General features: G+C 35.6%; 1 protein-coding gene across 3 annotated transcripts in view; it reads left to right on the plus strand.

Moving 5' to 3' along the window:
• The window catches only part of RABGAP1L (RAB GTPase activating protein 1 like), a 657,985-nt gene that overhangs the window by 84,939 nt on the left and 553,246 nt on the right, over positions 1 to 19,800 (plus strand). For all 3 annotated transcript variants that reach the window (XM_065936086.1, XM_065936087.1, XM_065936089.1), the window contains exons 4-7: positions 729 to 939; positions 4,363 to 4,537; positions 11,228 to 11,385; positions 13,281 to 13,391. In XM_065936086.1, coding sequence (XP_065792158.1) covers positions 729 to 939; positions 4,363 to 4,537; positions 11,228 to 11,385; positions 13,281 to 13,391 — 655 coding nt within the window. The remainder of the gene's footprint in view (positions 1 to 728; positions 940 to 4,362; positions 4,538 to 11,227; positions 11,386 to 13,280; positions 13,392 to 19,800) is intronic.

Genomic DNA, 19,800 nt, shown 5'->3' on the forward strand with positions numbered 1-19,800 from the left:
TATCTGTGTTAATATACAGTGTTTGTGTTTCTCTTTCTGACTTATTTCACTCTGTATAATAGGCTCCAGTTTCATCCACCTCATTAGAACTGGCTCAAATGTGTTCTTTTATTTATAGCAGAGTAATACCCCATTGTGTACATGTACCACAACTTCCTTATCCATTTGTCTGCAGATGAACATCTATGTTACTTCCTTGTCCTAGCTATTGTAAACAGTGCTGCAATGAACATTGGGGTACATCTGTCTCTTTCAATTCTGGTTTCCTTGGTGTGTATGCCCAGCAGTGGGATTGCTGGGTCGTATAGCAGTTCTATTCCCAGTTAAGGAATCTCTACATTGTTCTCCATAGTGGCTGTACCATTCCCACCCTTTTCTCCACACTCTCTCCAGCATTTATTGTTTGCAGACTTTTTGATGGTGGCCATTCTGACTGGCATGAGATGGTACCTCATTGTGGTTTTGATTTGCATTTCTCTAATAATGAGTGCTGTCGAGCATGTTTTCATGTGTTTATTAGCCATCTGTACGTCGTCTTTGGAGAAATGTCTGTTTAGGTCTTTTGCCCACTTTTTGATTGGGTTGTTTGTATTGAGCTACACGAACTGCTTGTAAATTTTGGAGATTAATTTTATTTGCAATGTTTTCATTCGTTTTTGGGCAATAGATGAAATTATACTGGGAAATTTTACATTAACTTTTGAGTGTTTCTTTTTTTCTTTCCTCAGAAATTTCTACACCCAGACCATCTTCTCCAAGTGAAATACCTGAAGAGGATAGTGTTTTATTTAACAAACTGACCTATTTAGGATGTATGAAGGTTTCTTCCCCACGTAATGAAGTGGAAGCTTTACGGGCAATGGCAACTATGAAATCTTCCAGTCAGCACCCCTTTCCTGTTACTCTGTATGTGCCAAATGTTCCAGAAGGTTCTGTGAGGTAAGCTCTAATCTTTTTTTACCGTCCTTAGATGTGTGTGAAGTTATTTTTGGATAGTGGTGATAATACTTTATCATGAATGAGACCTTGGACTTACTTTGGATTCACTTTTACTCTGTAGCTGTGCAAGGTGAACATGTTTTGGTTTAGACTGTATTCCTTATTTGCTTGGGGCATTTGTAAAATTTGCTTGGAATACTATAAATGTATCGTATTCCTATACATAACTATATAACTATATAGTTATATCCTATAACTAAAAATATCTATGATTTGTGTTTCACCTTGTCATTTAACAGCGATTCAGAAAACGACTGTTCCCTAGATTTTAAGCTCTTCACATCAGACTGGAAAGAAGCAAAATAGCTTTTTCTCATATGCTTTGCTGGGAGTAATTTATAATGTCATCTGAATCTTGAATTTCTTTTTTCTTTTTTTTGGCCTGGCTGTATTTATTTGTTTTGCGTAGTATCTGGAATGAATTCATCACATTATTAGTTGGAGAGAGTTACGGCCAGCATATGTGGTGTGTTGTGCTCTGTGGATATGTAAATACAACCCGTTTATTTTATTTGGGCTTCCGTGGTGGCTCAGACAATAAAGAATCTGCCTGCAATGCAGGAAACCCACGTTTGATTGCTAGGTTGGAAAGATAGCCCCTGGAGAAAGGAATGGCTGCCCACTCCAGTATTCTTGCCTAGAGAGTTCCACGACAGAGGAGCCTGACAGGCTCCAGTCCTTGGGCTTGCAGAAGAGGTGGACACGACTCAACAGCTAACACTCTATTTATTATTTTTACTGGAGTATAATTGCTTTGCAGTGTTGTGTTTGTTTTCTGCTGAACAGCGAAGTGAATCAGCTATGTGTTGAACCTTGGATTTCTTTAAATGTAAATCAGATACTGTTACTTTCCTACACTCAGCCTATCAGTGGCCTCCAGTCACACTTGTGATTATTTTTGAAGTTCTTTCTTACCGTGTCTGGCCCTTGTGATCTGCTTTGACCCGATCATCTCCCCCGCCCTCTTTGTTCTCACTTCTGTCACTACATGTACTTCATTCATTTGCTCTGTTCCTCTCACAGTAGCCTCTTTGTCCTTTCTCACAGGTAGTCCTGAATCCTGCCTCAGGAGTCCTCCCGTGGGGCTTTTGTGTGGTCCCTACTTTGCCCAAACAGGCTTTCCTTGGTTTTCCAGTGACTCTTTCGCTTCTCTCCAGTTTCACCTCAAGAAACCTTTTATTGAAAGAAGTCTTTTTTTTCCTCCCTGTTTTTCTTAATAGGGTTTACTTTTGAGAGTGATTTTAGGTTCACAGCAACATTGAGCAGAAGGTACAGAGATTGCCCATATCCTGGATAGGCACCCCCACCTCCCCAAACACACACTTCCCTCACCCTCTTCCATGTGGTACAGCTGTTACAGCTGATGAAGCTACACCGACATATTTTAGAAAGTCCATAGTTTACATTAGGGTTCCCTCTTGGTGGTGTACATGCTGTGAGTTTGGACAATACATAATGACATGTATCCAGCGTTGGAGTGTCATGTAGAGTACTTTCACTGTCCTGAAAATCCTGCCTTCTGCCAGTTCATCTGTCCCTTCCTGCAGCCCCTGGCAACTGCTAATCTTTTTACTGTCACCATAGCTTTTGCATTTTCCAGTAAATTATATAGTTGAAATCATGTAATAAATAGCCTTTTCAGGTTGGCCTCTTTTACTTAATAGTAGACATTTAACTTTCTTACATGAATTTTTGTGGCTTGGTAGCTCACTTCTTTTTAGTGCTGAATAATGTGCTATCATCTGGGTGTACCACAATTTATTTATCCATTGGCCTATGGAAGGACTTTGCGATTGCATCCAAGTTTTGGTGATTGTGGATAAAGCTTCTGTAAACATCTTTGTGCAGGGTTTTAACTCATTTGAATAATACCAAGGAATGTAATTGATAGATCATACAGTATGCTTAGTTTTGTAAGAAACTGTCAAACTATCAAAATAAACCTCCGTTGATCATATCTTAACCATCCTTCTTTGCTTTCACTGGGCCTTTTCTCCTTCAAAGAACCTTTCTTTGCCTTGATATTACATCTTTGTTTGTTTGTTTATTGTTTCTCTTCCTCGTTAGAATGTAAGTTCTGTGGAAGCAGGTTATTGGTATTTCTTCCTGCTGCAGCTTCATTGTCTGGAGCAGTTTTGGTCCATAGCAGGTTTTTAGTAAATATATGCTGAATGAACCCATAAGTGAACCAAGTCTAGGAGAATAGGTCAAATGTGTCTTCAGTTCAGTTCAGTCACTCAGTTGTGTCTGACTCTTTGTGACCCCATGGACTGCAGTACGCCAGGCTTCCCTGTCCATCACGAACTTCTGGAGCTTACTCAGACTCATGTCCATTGCATCAGTGATGCCATCCAACCATCTCATCCTCTGTCGTCCCCTTCTCCTCCCTCCTTCAATCATTCCTCGCATCAGGGTCTCTTCAGATGAGTCAGTTCTTTGCATCAGGTGGCCAAAGTGTTGGCCTGTACTATTCTCTGAAGGCTGATTTAAATCTTCTTCAAAATCTTTCTGATTTGCCTCATTCTCTGACGTTTAAAATGTGGGAAAAGCACTAAGTACCAGAATAGTAGCAATACAAATTTACAAGATTTTGGTAAAAATGCTTTGATTTTTCAGGAAAGGGTTTTGTATATGGACTGTTTGTACAGTATCGTCTATAAGTGTCAAAATACCTTTCACTGTTATCTGTTAAATATCACAGTGCCAAACATGCCTTAACAAAGACTTAGTGTTTTGATTTGCCTCTCTATTCCTAATGGGTACCCCTTAGTTTCACCACTTGATATCCTCAAGTAGTCTTGAGGTTTTGGATCAATCCAGAATCTTAGGATTTATACAGGGAAGGTCAGAGAAGTATTTGAAAAATTCCACAAACTCCTTTTACCTCTTACATTTCATTAAGTTCATCTTTGGAACCACTCTGACCTTTTTTATGGTAAGAGAGGTCTTTGTTGAACAGTGAATGACCTGGGACTTAGATAAACTTACAGGTTTTGCTTTAAATAGAAATGAGCTCTCCAGGGATGGTTTGTTCTGTTTTTTCTGGGTGTTTCTTTTACCATAACAGAACAAGTCTAGTATTTAGGGATGGGCAACATTGATTTTACCAGGCAGTGTATCCTTGGCTTTGAGATGAAGTGAACTGGATCATAGGACACAAAAGTGAAGTAACTGTGAAAAGAAAGTAAAGAATTTGTGTGTGTGTGTATAATAAAAATATGAAGATAATTTGTTTTCTTGGATGATTATTAGTACAAGTTTAGTTTTGTGATTTTAAGAAAATTGTATGTTACTGGCCTAGTAAAACTGCCTTTGTTCTTTGATAGTTAATATTTAATCTAATTTATCATAACTGTTTTGCAGAATCATAGACCAATCCAACAATATGGAGATAGCATCTTTTCCAATTTATAAGGTATTGTTCTGTGCACGTGGCCATGATGGGACAACAGAGAGCAATTGCTTTGCATTTACAGAGAGTTCCCATGGTTCCGAAGAATTCCAGATACATGTCTTCTCCTGTGAAATTAAAGAAGCAGTAAGTATAATATTTTGTAGCAATTTGCTATTGAGATGACTCAATATTTGGTTTGAGTCAACTATAGTTGAAATCAAATCAACTATTTGATTTCACTGTCAAATAATTTAGTATGTATGACCATATACCATATTACATAGTAAGTCTGGAGTATCTTTCTAAATAGAAAGTTAATATTTGTGATGGCATAGAATGAAATATGGAAATTTAAATCTGGTTACTCTGTGCTCTGAAGTGGTACTCTCAGTTTAACATATGTAAGAGAAAAATCCCACTTGATGAGCTGTCCTCCCATCCCGCCATGGTGATGATTGCTCAGGCTTAGAAACAAAGAGTATTTTTGCCCCTGTTTTATTGTTTCGCCCAAGTTGGTTGTTCTCTGTGACTTTAAAAAATGTCTGTAATAATACCTGTTTCTCTACTGAGCCTTCCACTTAGAGATTGCACTGAGATTGTGTTATAGATCTCTGCGGTTGCCACTTGTGATCATTTATTATGTGCATTTGTTCAGAGACTGGCTTTTGTTCTATAAAACTGGTTTTAATTGTAAATGCAAATGCTCCCATTCAGCAGAATTGTCCACTTATAGTACTTTGAAGATGCCACTGAGTTCCTCACACTAATGATTAAATGTTTATTTTTGGACTCAGAGTCAAATGGCTGTTGGGGAAATTGCTTTCTTTTTGGTATCTATTGAATTCTTCTCAAATTAAAAATAAGTTGCACTTTTAGAACTTTCGTAATTATACAGCCATTTCAGAGGCATTAATAAGTGGGTTTGGATGGGCAAATCTCAGGTGTGTTTGCTTTTGGAAATATAAATTGTCAGCAGAAAATGGTAAAAGCAGCAGTTACTCTGTTTTCTCTTTACTGTGAAACATAAATAAACCATTGTATCGACAGGAGTTCTGAGAGTTTGTTTCTGGCCACAACATGGGAACTCATAGAAATGTGTATTTCTGTGTGTCTGATACTAAGCGTGAGCAGTATGTTGGTTGTTAGGCCCTGGTGATCGATTTTATTTACACTAAAACAAACATGTACAGACATAGAAGTTCTCTGTTAGAAATGTGCCCATGTAAGGAGTTCAAATTTGTTTTGTTTGTTTGTTTGTTTTAGGTAGTTCTGAATCTATCTAAAATAGTTCTATTTTATCCATATGTGTATGTTGCATGTATATATATATATGCATATATTATATATATATATATACACACACACACATACATATATCAATACATATACCAGTATGTATACATATATGTGTGTACTGACTGCTTGACCAAGTGTGTGATAGATAGAATGACTGAGTACAAGTGTGTCTGTTACATAGGAGACAGTGACTATAAATATGTTGAAAGAATGTGTGTGTGTTTGTGAATTAGGGGGTCTGTTTCTGATCCTTACAACTCCACTACAGAGGTGGGGAAGCAGATGGTAGAATCCTGGCATTTCATGTTGGCAACCATCATTTAACATGCCTGTGTGGATTCTGGATAATTGGCACTCAACAGTAAAAAAATGAACTTTGAAGAACTGGAGAACCTGCTTCTTGGAGAGGCAGAAACACTGCTGTGGAAGGAAATTGAAAGGCACCTGGTTGCAAGCATTTTTCATAACTGATGGTATGAAACTCTCTTTTTGGATTATAGCATCCACTTGTTTATGAGGGGGGTATTTGTCATTTTGAGAGCTTTAACAGTGGGTAAGCAGTGGATAAAATGAGGGGGGGTTTTTCTCGGCCTATTTTGGGTATAGTATTAAATAGTATATTTCTAGAGAGGGTATTTGGTACATGTAGATTGTGAGAAAGTGATGTTCATGTATTTAGTTTTTTTTGAGTAAATTTTTCAAAGAGTTACATTCTGGGACATTGGTGGTAAAATTGTTTGGAGGAAAAATACTTGACAGTTGTCATTCCACTTTATTATAAGCAATCATTTCTAAATACAAATAACGCAGTATAGACATAGGGCTTATGCCAGGCACTGTGTTAAATACTTTCTTGATACTCATAACATCTCCATAACAAAGATAGTATTTGTTAGTGATCTTATGCTTTTCTTTGCCTGGAGCAGTCATAGATTATGCCTGCTGTCTAAGTATATTATTAAAGCCTCCATTTTATTCTCAAAAGTGTTCTGGTTTGGATGATAAATTGGTTACCATTTCCGTATCTCAGGTCTAAGAGAATAGATAATAAAGCTGGTTTTCAGAGGAAGTATATGATTCTGAAGACCCATGTATTTTTCAGTAACAAATTTCCTGTTACTTTATTATAAAAAGTAAATGTAGTTTTTTACCTTTTAGTTATGCTTTATAAAGGGATATCTTGGTCATCCCAGCAACTTTTAGGTTTTACTCATGCCTTTTATAGAAGGTGTCTGATATCTTCCTCTCTCCTCTCAAAAAATAATGACTTGCCTTTTGTTCCGTTTACTGGTTGTCTGGTTATCTGGTTCCCAGAAGTTTCTTGTTCTATGGTGAAGGGACAACATTAGTTCTTAGTATATGGGCCCCTCTTAATGGGCACAGACATTTGGCAAAGATAGCTCTGGAACAGACGACAGACGTTCTTACTGCTTAAATATGTACGGTGCACAATGTCGCTAATTTGTTTTCCATTGTTTGCAGAGTCCCTGGAAGAGATTTGAAGAAGTTTGTCAGTTAAAAGCAAGAAGACAACTTCTAAACAGAAAGTTGCAGCATGGCTGCCACTGCCATTTGTCACTGTGATATGCTGTTATTTCACCATAAAATTCCACAAGCAGCAGATACCAGCCATGGTAGAGGGGAGGCTCAGTGTGGGTGATGGCTTTGTTGGACCTATGACGTGAGGATTAGGGGTTCCCACAGAAGGGTTAGGACATATTTGATCTGTTACCCTGGATATTCTTCTGAGGGACTCTGCTGGAGTGGATGTTAATTGTCTATGGCAAAAGAGTTGGGGAATCCAGCCAGAAGTATCTTAATGCTGATGATCTTTGTACAGGGAACATTCTGGTGAAGAATTGCAAACAAAGCATAATATCAGAAAGCATAGTGAAAAGAGCCACAGAGGCACTTATTCTTGTTGAATCTTTGTGGGTATATTATACAAAGCTGTTTTTAAAGATACATTTAAAAGTTTTAGTTGACTCTTTTAAGAATTTATTTCTACTAGTCAGTGTAACTGTTTCCTTCAAAACAGATTTTTCTGTTTGTATGTTATACTTACTATTACTAGCAGTTCTTAGTGTTGTTGTTTAGAAGCAGGTTGTTATCATCTGTTAAAGGCATTCAACTGTATTTTATGATAAATACCAGGAATATCATTAAGAAGATCTTTATTCTTAATGCTCTGGTTTTTCTTGGGATTGCTGATACACCACTACATAAAAGAAAACATAATTCTTTGGGAAAATACTGTTTCTAAATATTTATTTATTGAGATGGTATTTTAGCAAAATGCCTTATTTTGGAAATTAATTGGCAAGTTATATTGTTAGTGTTTTTCTCAAATAAGTTGATTTTTATTATTAAAAATTTTCTTGTTTGATAATGCCTTTTTTTTTTGTTTCTTTCAGTAGTATATTTGAGCAAGTTTTAAAAAATTTTTAGCACACACCTTTCTGGGTGTTCTTTTATGGGATGCCTTTTCTACATGTATTTTTTGGGTGAACATTTTTCTTGATACTTGTTTTTAAATGAGGTGGTTCTCTTTTACCATTATTAGTGAAAAGGCTTTATTTTAGAAGAATTAGCTGTTATTTAAGTAAATATTTTGTTTAATAGTATTTCTTGGATTGTTAACATGTCCTACATATTTGAAAATTTGGAAGCTACTGAAATACCAAAGAAAGGTTACTCAGAATTCCACCAGAATTAAGATTTTGGTGTATCTCCTTTCCACACATCCACCTGTGCCCTTTTCCTCAGCTCTTCAAAAACAACAGCCACCACCCCAGAGATAGCTTTGTGTTTGACTAGTGCTTTCTACAGGGACTGCCTCCTGGGGAGAAATTGTACTGTATTATTTGTTAATAAACCTTTTGACATCTTCAAAGAAAATGCCTGTTCTAGATTTTGTGTGTGTGTGTGTGTGTACTTAATAGTGTGATGTGTATAGAACATTTTTCATGGTATTATGTCTTAAATTTTCTTTTCATGATGAAATCAGTTACCCAGTTTGTTCCAATAACTATTACTGATAATCATTGTCTTTTAAGCCACTCTACCTTACCCATTCTTGGATCATCATTCCAGCTTATTCACAGACTCTAGAAGTCACAAGTGATTTTAACCTTGTTTGGAATAGCAACTTCTAAGACATAGGATTAAATGCAGGAGTGGATTAAATTGTTGTTAATGTACTGTTGAGTCCTTCCTCCAAAAACAGGAAGTTGTAGTCTTATTCCACTCCCTCTACTCCCATCATTCTCTGCTACTCTGGCTCATCCCCATATACTTAACTTTTTAAAAAAGAAATTCCTGACCCTTGCCCATGCTTTAGAATTTGCCAAGTTTTTTGACTTACTTTTGGTGTAGACTCAAATGGCAGGCTTGCTGATAGCTCTGATACAAAGAAAATGAAATGACTATAGGAGAGAATAATAAATATGGTTAGGGTTTAACTCTACTAATGTATAAAAAATTATAGGTATTCTGTTTTCACATATAATGTTTTCTTAAAAATATGCTTAAAATTTGCTTTGTTTTCTTAAAAATATATAAGGTAAATAATAGACTTCACATTGTATTTGAAGTTAGAAGTGGGGAGTACTCAACTCAAAAAGTTTTAAGTCCCTTTTTACGCTTTACCTTGTAGGCATACTCTTCAGTTACTTATTTCCAGCATGTTCTTTGATTCTGTTGTTCTTAACGCTTAAATTATTGCGCTTAGTGAATTAAGGATCCAGTTGAGACTGAACATGTCTGCTTTTGTGTTACCTAATGATTCCTTGCCACTCACCCCAAGCACACTCAACTTAACTTGTGCTGGAACTTAAACTCCATGTTCATTGTTGTATCCCTTGCCCCTAAAACAAATACTTAATACACAGAAGAACTAAAAGAATATTTGTTGCATGAATGAGTGGATTTATCATTGGCTTAATTGTATAAGATTTGAAGTATAAAATTTTTATTAATATCAATCCTTTGTTGCTTTATTTTTACTTTGTATGTAAAATTATAATAACATTAACATTTTACAGTCAGTGTAAAGCTTCAGCTGAACTTTAGGATGACAGGCAGCATTGTTATACAGTTCAAATGTATAAATCAGTTAATTTAGATAACTATTGATTTGGCCCTGGAAAGGCCAAATTCAGTACTTAGGTGTAAGTGTGGCTACTGGAAGTTTTTGAAGTTTGTGATGGAGTGTGTGTATGACAAAAGGTAGGATATGTGAATGTAGTAAAAATAGAAAATTGAGGAAAGACCTCCATACTTTAAGAAGTTCTGTTAATGGGAGTGCTCTTACTTTGAGTGAATTATAAAATATTATAATCTTAGACTAATACCAAGAATAATTTGAATACACTTTATCTAAAGTAAAGGATTTGTTAATATTCAGAGAAGTCTCTTTACTAGTAGTACCTTCCAGTGTGAGATCTTGAAAATATGACTTTTGCTTAAATCATTCTTATTTCATCTTGTTTTTATTTGTTCAATGCGTGGGTGACCTGAGAGATTTGAAAGGTCTTTTGTGCTTCAGGAATGCAAATTTGAGGTGATATGGTACTTCTTTTGGAACCAAGGAAGATAACAGCCTCTGGAAGATTGTTAGATTTAGAGTGCTCCTCCATATTAGGGGAGGAGAGTAAGTCATTTATAATATATATATGCATATGTATATGTCAAGTAATCACCAGGGTGGCTTAATACTAATAAATAAAAATGTTTCAGATTCATTCATTTTGCTACACATTTATATAGCAACAGCATTGGGGATCAACACTGGAACTGCTTTAAATCATGTTGCCATGTTTTGTTTCATATTGCGAAGAACAGAGTTTATTGTATGGCTCAGGATCTAGCCCTCTGAAGCTGAGGGAAGTGAAAAGAGAAATTGACAACTTGGGCTAAAACCTCATTTGTGTGTGTTCACTGGGAAGATTTAGATGCCAGCATCATTCTAGTAATTGTCTTTGGATTCATTCTTTGCAATATAGTATCTTATGAGTCCTAGAAACATCTATAAGTACATGCAACTTCTTTTGTGACTTTAAACATCTTTATTATGCTGTTTATTAAATGCCAGATTAAAAGAAACAAACTGCAGTTGACCCTTGAACAGTGTGCTGGGGAGGTGGAGTGTGTTAGGGGCACTGACCTTCTGCCCAGTCAAAAATTCATGTGTAATTTATAGTTGGCCCTCCATTTTAGTGGTTCCTCCTTATCCACTGTTCCACATCTGCTGATGCAACCAACTGTGGGTCATGTAGTACTGTAGTATTTAGTGTTGAAAAAGTGTAAGTAGACCTAGGCACTTTAAACCCTTGTGGTTCAAGGGTCAACTGTGTGTGTGTATACACACTATATGTTACAAACTCTCTCTCTCTCTCTATATATATATATGCTTACCCTGTATCTACTTTGTCTTTTAAGAACATTGTGACCTTGGGAAATTACAGATTCAAGAATTACAGGTGATCAAAATGCAGTTAAAATCTTTGTCTAATATTGTTTCCACTTTTATTCTTTTAGGTAAGCAGAATTTTATATAGTTTCTGTACAGCTTTCAAACGTTCTTCTAGACAAGTGTCTGATGTTAAAGACTCAATTATTCCTACCCCCGACAGTGATGTGTTTACCTTCAGCGTCTCCTTGGAGGTAAAAGAAGATGATGGAAAAGGAAACTTTAGGTGAGATTATTTGAAAAAAATAAAAATTAGTATTGTGTCTGAAATATAACATTGACTAATATATAGGTTGCAGAAACTGTACACTGTTGTTATAAAGCTCTAGGATGATACAGAAAAACTTCATTGGTGGATGCATGGTTCACTTTTGTCAGGCTTTTCAGATAGTTTATGTAAATTATTTCCTTGATATTTTAAAATACTGATATACTTACTATAGAAAAATTAGTAAAAGTAAAATTAGAATAAATTTTTATGGTCTTGTCAGCCATATCACTTTTTAATTATTAAAAATAATTTTTAGTATTATCAAAATTTTAAAATTATTTTATCAAAAATATTTGATACTAGGGTGTATTTTTTAAACTTCTTATTTTATATTGGAGTACAGTTGATTAACAATGCTGTAATATTTCAGGTGTATGGCTAAGTGATTCAGTTATCTGTATGCAAGTCTCTCTTCTTTTTCAAATTCTTTTTCCATTTAGATTTTTGCAGAATAATGAGTTGTGTTCCTTGTGCTATACAGTAGGTCCTTGTTGGTTATTTTAAACATAGCAGTATGTACATGTCGATCCCTACTATCCCTCCCCCTCCCCCTCTAGAGTGTATTTTATACAGTTATATATACGTATATATATGTAGTTTTTTCCTTTTAACTTCATGATGTAAGAATTTTCCCATATTTGCTTGCATCATGTGGGATCTTGTGTTCTGGGCTCAGTAGTTGCTGTATGTCTGCTCTCTAGTTGTGGCATGCAGGTTTAATTGCTCCATGGCATGTGGGGTCCTAATTCCCAGACTAGGGATCAAACTCGTGTTCCCTATATTGCAAGGTGGGTTTTTAACCCCTGAACCACCGGGGAAGTCCCTAAAATATTTTTAATTAGAATTGTTTTTAATAGTTGTCAGTAGTATTTTCTATGATTTGACCATCATTTAATTAACTATTTCCTTCTGTTGTATATTTGGAATGTTGTTCTTTAGTTCAAAAATAGGCAGATTAATAAACAGTTACACTCTTATTGCTTACCTATGTGGCTTTACTTTGCCTTTGTTTCTGACAATAATTATTAGGTAGGCATTTTATCATTTTTTTTAAGTTATAGAAGCTGAGACTTAGGTCAAATAAGTTACTGAAAGTATTTTTCCTTTTCAGGTAAGACAGTTTATATTTTAAACACTGTTTTAATAGATAATTCTTAAGAATTGTCAGTCTGCCCTAGGCTAGAATTTAACTTACCCTGATCTATTCCTCTCTGTTTACCTTTTATTTATATTTTCTTGGATTTGTCACAGTCATCTCTAATTCTGGATGTTTAAAAGTAAGCTCTTTTTCTCACTTGTTTTGCCTTGGGTTTAGCTATGTTAAAAGCATTCATAATCATATAACCAGCTAAACCAGAAATATAACAGTCTTAAAATTAAATAAACCATGTTTCCAAATTTGTTAAAATTTAAAAACTAAAATTTGAAATGATATAATTTAAAAAGTTTTGATTTAAAACAAACTTACGATTACAAGGGGGAAAGTGGGGAGATGAATCAATTGGGAGAATTGGGGTTGGCATACGCACACTGCTGTATGTTAAAAAGACAACCAATTAGACCCTACTGTATAGCAAGCACAGGGCACTCTACTCAGTACTCTGTAATGACTTACCCATATGGGAAAAGAATCCAAAGAAGAGTGGGGTATATGTATATGTATGACTGATTCACTTGCTGAGTACCTGAAACTGATACAACCGAAGTTTGGATTTACTTTGTGTCAAGGTGAAAGTTTGATATATCTTAATAAGGTTGTTAAATACTCTTGTTTCATTCTAACCTTGAAACAGATGACCTTTTTATTGTTTTTAATTATTGATCATTTCTGTTCTTTTTTGCATTTTCAGTCCTGTGCCTAAGGATCGAGATAAATTTTATTTCAAATTAAAACAAGGAATAGAGAAGAAGGTTGTGATTACAGTGCAGCAACTTTCTAACAAAGAATTAGCTATTGAAAGGTAAGCAGCTTGCTCCTACATACTATCAAAAACTCGTATTGACATCCTTGCTGTCTCAAGAGACATACTATTGGATCTCTGCCGCATTACTGACTGTGGCTTTTCACCATGTTTCAGTTTCTCCATTTAAAAATGAGAGTGAGAATAATAATGTTTTTCCCACTTAAATAAGTTAGATGTAACTGGTTCTTTGAAAGTCTCAATTGATGGGGGTAAATAAACATGAAATGTCTTTATTTTTTCAATCCAATTGGGCTTTTTCTTGCTCTTCCTTATTTACATATAGGACAGACACCTTCCCTTCTCAATCATTTTTGTTTATTAAAAAGTCCATTTATTTACTGAGATTTTAGAATCTTTAAGAGATTTGTCTTTTAAATATATAAACACACCCATACATACATACACATGGGTGTGCATGCATTTATATTTTTATTTCTATGTTTAATTTTTGTTAGCAGTAGATATAGCAATGTTTTAAACTTTTTATTTGGAAGAAATTTCAAACTTACAGAAGAGTTAAAACAATAAAACTAGTACAGAGAATACATGTATATTCTGAATCACCTACTAATAATATTTTATCCCATTTGACATGATGCTTTTCCTCTATCTACTTCATTAGGAAATGTGTCTTTCCTAGGAAAACTATGGGTAGGGCTATCCCTTATGTAACCACATCACATGTATCATCTTTAGTAAACTTACTTTCCATAGAATACTTTTTATCTAATCTATTATTTGTCTCTAATTTTGCCAGTGAACCCAATAATGTCCTTTCCCCCCATCCACTTTGGGATTCACATTAGGATCAGATACTGCGTTTAGCTGCCATACGTCTTTAGGTTTCTTTAACTTTGAAAGATTTCCAGAGTCTTTGTCTTAAAACATGGACATTATTGAAGAATATGTCTCTTTTCTCTTTTTTTAATATGACTTTGCTCAATTTGGATTTATCTAAGATGCAGATAATTTATTGCTGCATAGATGATTTCTCTCCTTCACAGTGTATCACATGTGGAGGCTCTTGATAAACATCTGTCCCTTTCTGGTGATGTTAATTTTTGATTTCCAGCCAAGATGTCTGATTTCTTCACTGTAATTCCTTTTTTCTTTTTTCCCCCCCCTCCTCCTTTGTAACTAGTAAGCAGTTTGTTGGGAGACCCAGGAAAATATCTTGCTTCTCATCAAAATTTCCTCTTTGGTTTTGCTTCTCATCAAATCAAAATTTTCTCTTTGATTTACCTTTCATTCATAATTCTTGTCTGATCCAATCTTTATCATGATGAATGTAAAGTGGTAATTCTCCATCTTCTGCATTTTCTCTAGGCAGCCCTTGACATTTCTCCTGTAAGCCAGACCTCTCCCTTTTTTTCCATTTTTTACTGTTTGTTTTTGATATTGACTCTTGAATTCCCTCTCCCCTGAAATAGTTCATGATTCACTGTAGTGTTTAATTATCTAGGTGCTCAAATTGTCCCAGAATTTGCCAGGAGCCTAGTCAAACCCTTTGTCCTTGAAAAATGCCCTGAGCACTTCCCTTCTGGTGTAATAAAAGGCATTTCTCTTTGGTATTACAAAGGGCATTAACCAGTTTGTAGTATATGAATAACACAGGCAAAGAAGTGTTAGATGTTGAATAATTTAACTTTAAACAAATAGTAGTTACAAATATTGAGGTTTTATGATTAAATGATATATTATGCCTGTACCGTATTATGCTTGTATATATAGCAGTCCTTCCTTTTACAAATGAGAAGCTCCAGGATGGATTAACTTGAATACAGAAACCTTGGTGAATATAGGTGAAATAGTTGAATGCCTATTTCTGTTTTCATTGTTAACTTAAGCATTTATACATACATTTAAAATATATTGTATGTAATAATTACTTAGAAATGTTGCCTTTGCCCATATTCTCATATTCATAAAACAGCTTAATTCAGGCTCTCCTCAATAATCTTTGACATTAATGCCTTCATCATTACTTAGCTACTTTTTGAGTAACTTTAAGGCATTTTTCCAGAGCATAGTATCTCAACTTCTGCCTAAGTTGTTTGAGATGAAGCACTTTTTGAATCATATATATTGCTCTCATTAGAAATTTTACCTAAACCAGATGTACCCATTTGTATAACAGTAGAATAGTTAAAAAAAATTCATTCAATGTATAACTACTTAATATATTGCTTTTATTTTAACATAATTAATGTAAATGATAATATCTAACAACCATGTGTTCATACAGTCAGCAATAATTACCAAATTTGTTGTTGTTTTTGCTTCTTTTATGACCTCTAAACATCTAAACTAAACTTGACTGCGATTGCTTCTGGCTAATGGGACTTGCCCAAACAATACTTTGTTCAACACAGCAGACAGACATGGGGTGTGACATGGGGTGTTTTTTAAATACTTGAATTCCGCCCCCCCTTTTTTTTTTTTAAAAGAAACCCTTTTTATTGGATTATATTTGTGTTTAAATCACAAAATGTGAATAGTGGATTTAAGGTGATCCAGTAGGTGGCAGTCTTGTCAAGGGGATTCTTAACCTCTGAATTTTAAGCACTGCTATCGACAGAGTTCATTTGTAGTATAAAGACATCTGTGCTATCCGGGTGCCCCCTCTGAGGCCAAAAAAAAAAAAAAAAGACATCTGTGTTAAAGTAAATATTTCAAATCACATAATTTTGGCTTACCTTCTGAGATGGAAAGTGATTTATCACTTTTAAAACAACTTCTCATTATGTGAAATTTACAACATATACAAAAGTAAAAGAATAATACATTGAACCCCAGTGCACCCATCACCCATTCTGGACGCTAATTTGCAATATTTTGGTTTTTAAAAATGTTAATTTTTATTATGAAAAATTTATTTATCTGTGAGTTCAAGTTCAAGGATTCCTTCAGTTTAGTTCAGTCGCTCAATCGTGTCCGCAGCATGCCAGGTCTTCCTGTCCATCACCAACTCCCGGAGTTTACCCAAACTAATGTCCATTGGTGATGCCATCCAACCATCTCATCCTCTCGTTCCCTTCTCTTCCTGCCCTCAATCTTTCCAAGCATCAGGGTCTTTTCAAATCAGTCAGCCCTTTGCATCAGGTGGCCAAAGTATCGAAGTTTCAGCTTCAGCATTAGTCCTTCCAATCAACACCCAGGACTGATCTCCTTTAGGATGGACTGGTTGGATCTCCTTGCAGTCCAAGGGACTCTCAAGAGTCTTCTCCTACACTTCAGTTCAAAAGCATCAATTCTTTGGTGCTCGGCTTTCTTTATAGTCCAACTCTCACATCCATACATGACTACTGGAAAAACCATACCCTTGACTAGACGGACCTTTGTTGGCAAAGTAATGTCTCTGCTTTTTAATATGCTGTCTAGGTTGGTCATAACTTTCCTTCCAAGGAGTAAGCATCTTAATTTCATGGCTGCAATCACCATCTGCAGTGATTTTGGAGCCCAGAAAAATGAAGTAAGCCACTGTTTCCCCATCTATTTGCCATGAAGTGATAGGACCGGATGCCATGATCTTAGTTTTCTGAATGTTGAGCTTTAAGGCAACTTTTTCACTCTTCTCTTTCACTTTCATCAAGAGGCTCTTTAGTTCTTCACTTTCTGCCATAAGGGTGGTGTCATCTGCATATTTGAGGTTATTGATATTTCTCCCGGAAATCTTGATTCCAGCTTGTGCTTTTTCCAGCCCAGCGTTTCTCATGATGTACTCTGCATAGAAGTTAAATAAGCAGGGTGACAATATACAGCCTTGACATACAAGGATTCCTTATGTGTAGATAATTGTATATTTGGTCTTGACCGCTTTGTAGGCAAGTTCAGTTCAGTTCAGTCTATCAGTCGTGTCTGACTCTTTGCAACCCCGTGAACCGCAGCATGTCAGGCCTCCCTGTCCATCACCAACTGCTGGAGTCTACCCAAACCCATGTCCATTGAGTCGGTGATGCCATCCAACTATCTCATCCTCTATCGTCCCCTTCTCCTCCTGCCCTCAGTCTTTCCCAGCATCAAGGTTTTTTTTCCAGTGAGTCAGCTCTTTGCCTCAGGTGGCCAAAGTATTGGAGTTTCAGCTTCAGCATTAGTCTTTTCAATGAACACTCAGGACTGATCTCCCTTAGGATGGACTGGTTGGATCTCGTTGCAGTCCAAGGGACTCTCAAGAGTCTTCTCCAACACCACAGTTCAAAAGCAAGTACTTGTAGGCGAGTACTGTGTCATTTATCCCAGAATCTCCAATATCTAGCACCATGCTAGGAACCAGTTCTGTATAGTTACTTAGTCCTTCCTCAGAACTTTCTCTGTGCTGAGCACTGTTCTAGATACTTCCTATGAGGTGTGGATGCTATTGTCTTCATTATACAGTTAGGGAAACTGAGGCTAGAGAGGTTAAATAGCTTTCTCAAGGTCATACAATCAAATGCCAACTGCCACATAAATATTCTTACTCTGGTCTTTTTAAAAATTTGTTGAGTAAGTGAGAAAAAATTGTAGAGTAAGTGAATAAAAAGTGTGTAAAGATTTTATAAAGTTAGGGCATTGACGAAATTCATTGTAACTTGTGGAGAGTAATAGAACATTGTACCTGATAGACTCCTACGTTGTTTAGAGGATATGTGAAAACTGTTCTCATGTTTTGAAGATTTGTTATGTTCATGTTCTTTTGCTTTTCTCAAACACTCATGTTAGATTTTACATATTAAGCTTTATTTAGGAGCTGAACATAAGAAAAAAAATATTAACAGGCAACATTTATTGAGGACTTACTGTAATGGCCATTGTAAAATTTAATTGTCATAACAACATGTGAGAAAGATATTATAATTATTACCCTATTTCTTTTTCAGAAGATGAAATAGAAGCTTAATGAGATTAAGTAACACAGTCAGTTGGCCAGAAACTAATAGAGCCAGGGTTTAAGCCAAGCCATTTAACTTCTGAGTATATGCTTTTAAAGACTGTACCCAATTAAATTTTGTTTATATGCTAAATTTAAAATTAAACCAGTTAGAATATAAATGGCTTAGTATTCTTTGGTGTATTTCCAGTGGAATTTGAAAGGGAGTGTATACCTGGGGCATTCAAGTGATAGCTCAGTGATTTCAAACCCAGGGACACCTTGCCCTGGGAGAAAAGCTGATTGTTTTGTTCAGGAGAAGACCAACAATAACAGCTGCGGGTTGAAGGCAAGATGATTGTATTCTGAAATGTGTGAGTTGAGCAGCCTAAGCCTAATTATTGAGAGGTTCCAGTTAAAATGTCAGAGCAAATCCAATCAGGTCAGGCTCTTCTGGTGTTTCCAAAGTGGAGGTGGCAATCTTCTGTCCTTCTCCAGCTGATACTTTCATGGATTTCGGTCTCACCGTGTGTAGAAATACTGCAGAGATTTTCTTATATACCCTGGAATTGATATGGATTTTTTAAAGCTTTGTCTAGTATTTGAAATACACTATATAGATGATAAGTAGCATTATTGTATAGTACCCACTTCAATGCTTTTATGATTGTTGGTTATGCTGCTGCTGATGCTAAGTCGCTTCAGTTGTGTCCAACTCTGTGCGACCCCATGGACAGCAGCCCACCAGGCTCCTCTATCCATGGGATTCTCTAGGCAGGAATACTTTAGTGGGTTTTCATTTCCTTCTCCATTGGTTATGCCAGCTAACCAAAAAGTGAGTAGGAAAAATTTGCTTTTGTTGTATTTGTTTTCTGACTAGTTGATTTTTGCGAAGTATTACTTCTTAATTTGTAATAAAATGATTGAGGGAAAGTAATACCATACACGTTTGGAAAACTGACCTCTTTACAGTTCTCTAACTTGAAGTGGAGTTGTAATGATGGTAATTTCAGACTTTGTGGAAGGTTAGTTGGGGAGAGATTTTGTCTTCATGGTTTTATGTCCGTCAGATCACTTTGTTCCTAGGGATCTGCCCTGATGCTTGATGTGTGAATCAGAATGAAGTATTGATATAGCAAGCAAAGTGTAATTACTAGATTTGTTGTAAGTATGCAGCTTCAGTTGTACTGAGTAACATAGGCCATTACTGCTAGGAAGAAAAAATTTCCATGGGTTACTACTTGTATCTGATCCTAATTTGGGAGAGTAAAATCATTACATATACATATACATATATATATATATATATATACACACATACATATAAAACACATCACTACTAGACGGCAGTTTGATCATTTGTAGAGTGATTCAGAGATGTGCCTGTTTTGATAATAAATTGTTTTTAATTTGTGCTTGCTGGCTTAAAGCAAAAACTATATAATGAGAAGTTGATGTAACTATAGTACAATACACAAACTAGAAAATTGACATTGGTACAGTCTATAGATTTCTGTTGGAGCTCATTTTGAATACTTTTGTAAATCATAGTATACTTAT

Source organism: Muntiacus reevesi, chromosome 5, assembly GCF_963930625.1.
Source record: "Muntiacus reevesi chromosome 5, mMunRee1.1, whole genome shotgun sequence".
NCBI classification, from domain to species: domain Eukaryota; kingdom Metazoa; phylum Chordata; class Mammalia; order Artiodactyla; family Cervidae; genus Muntiacus; species Muntiacus reevesi.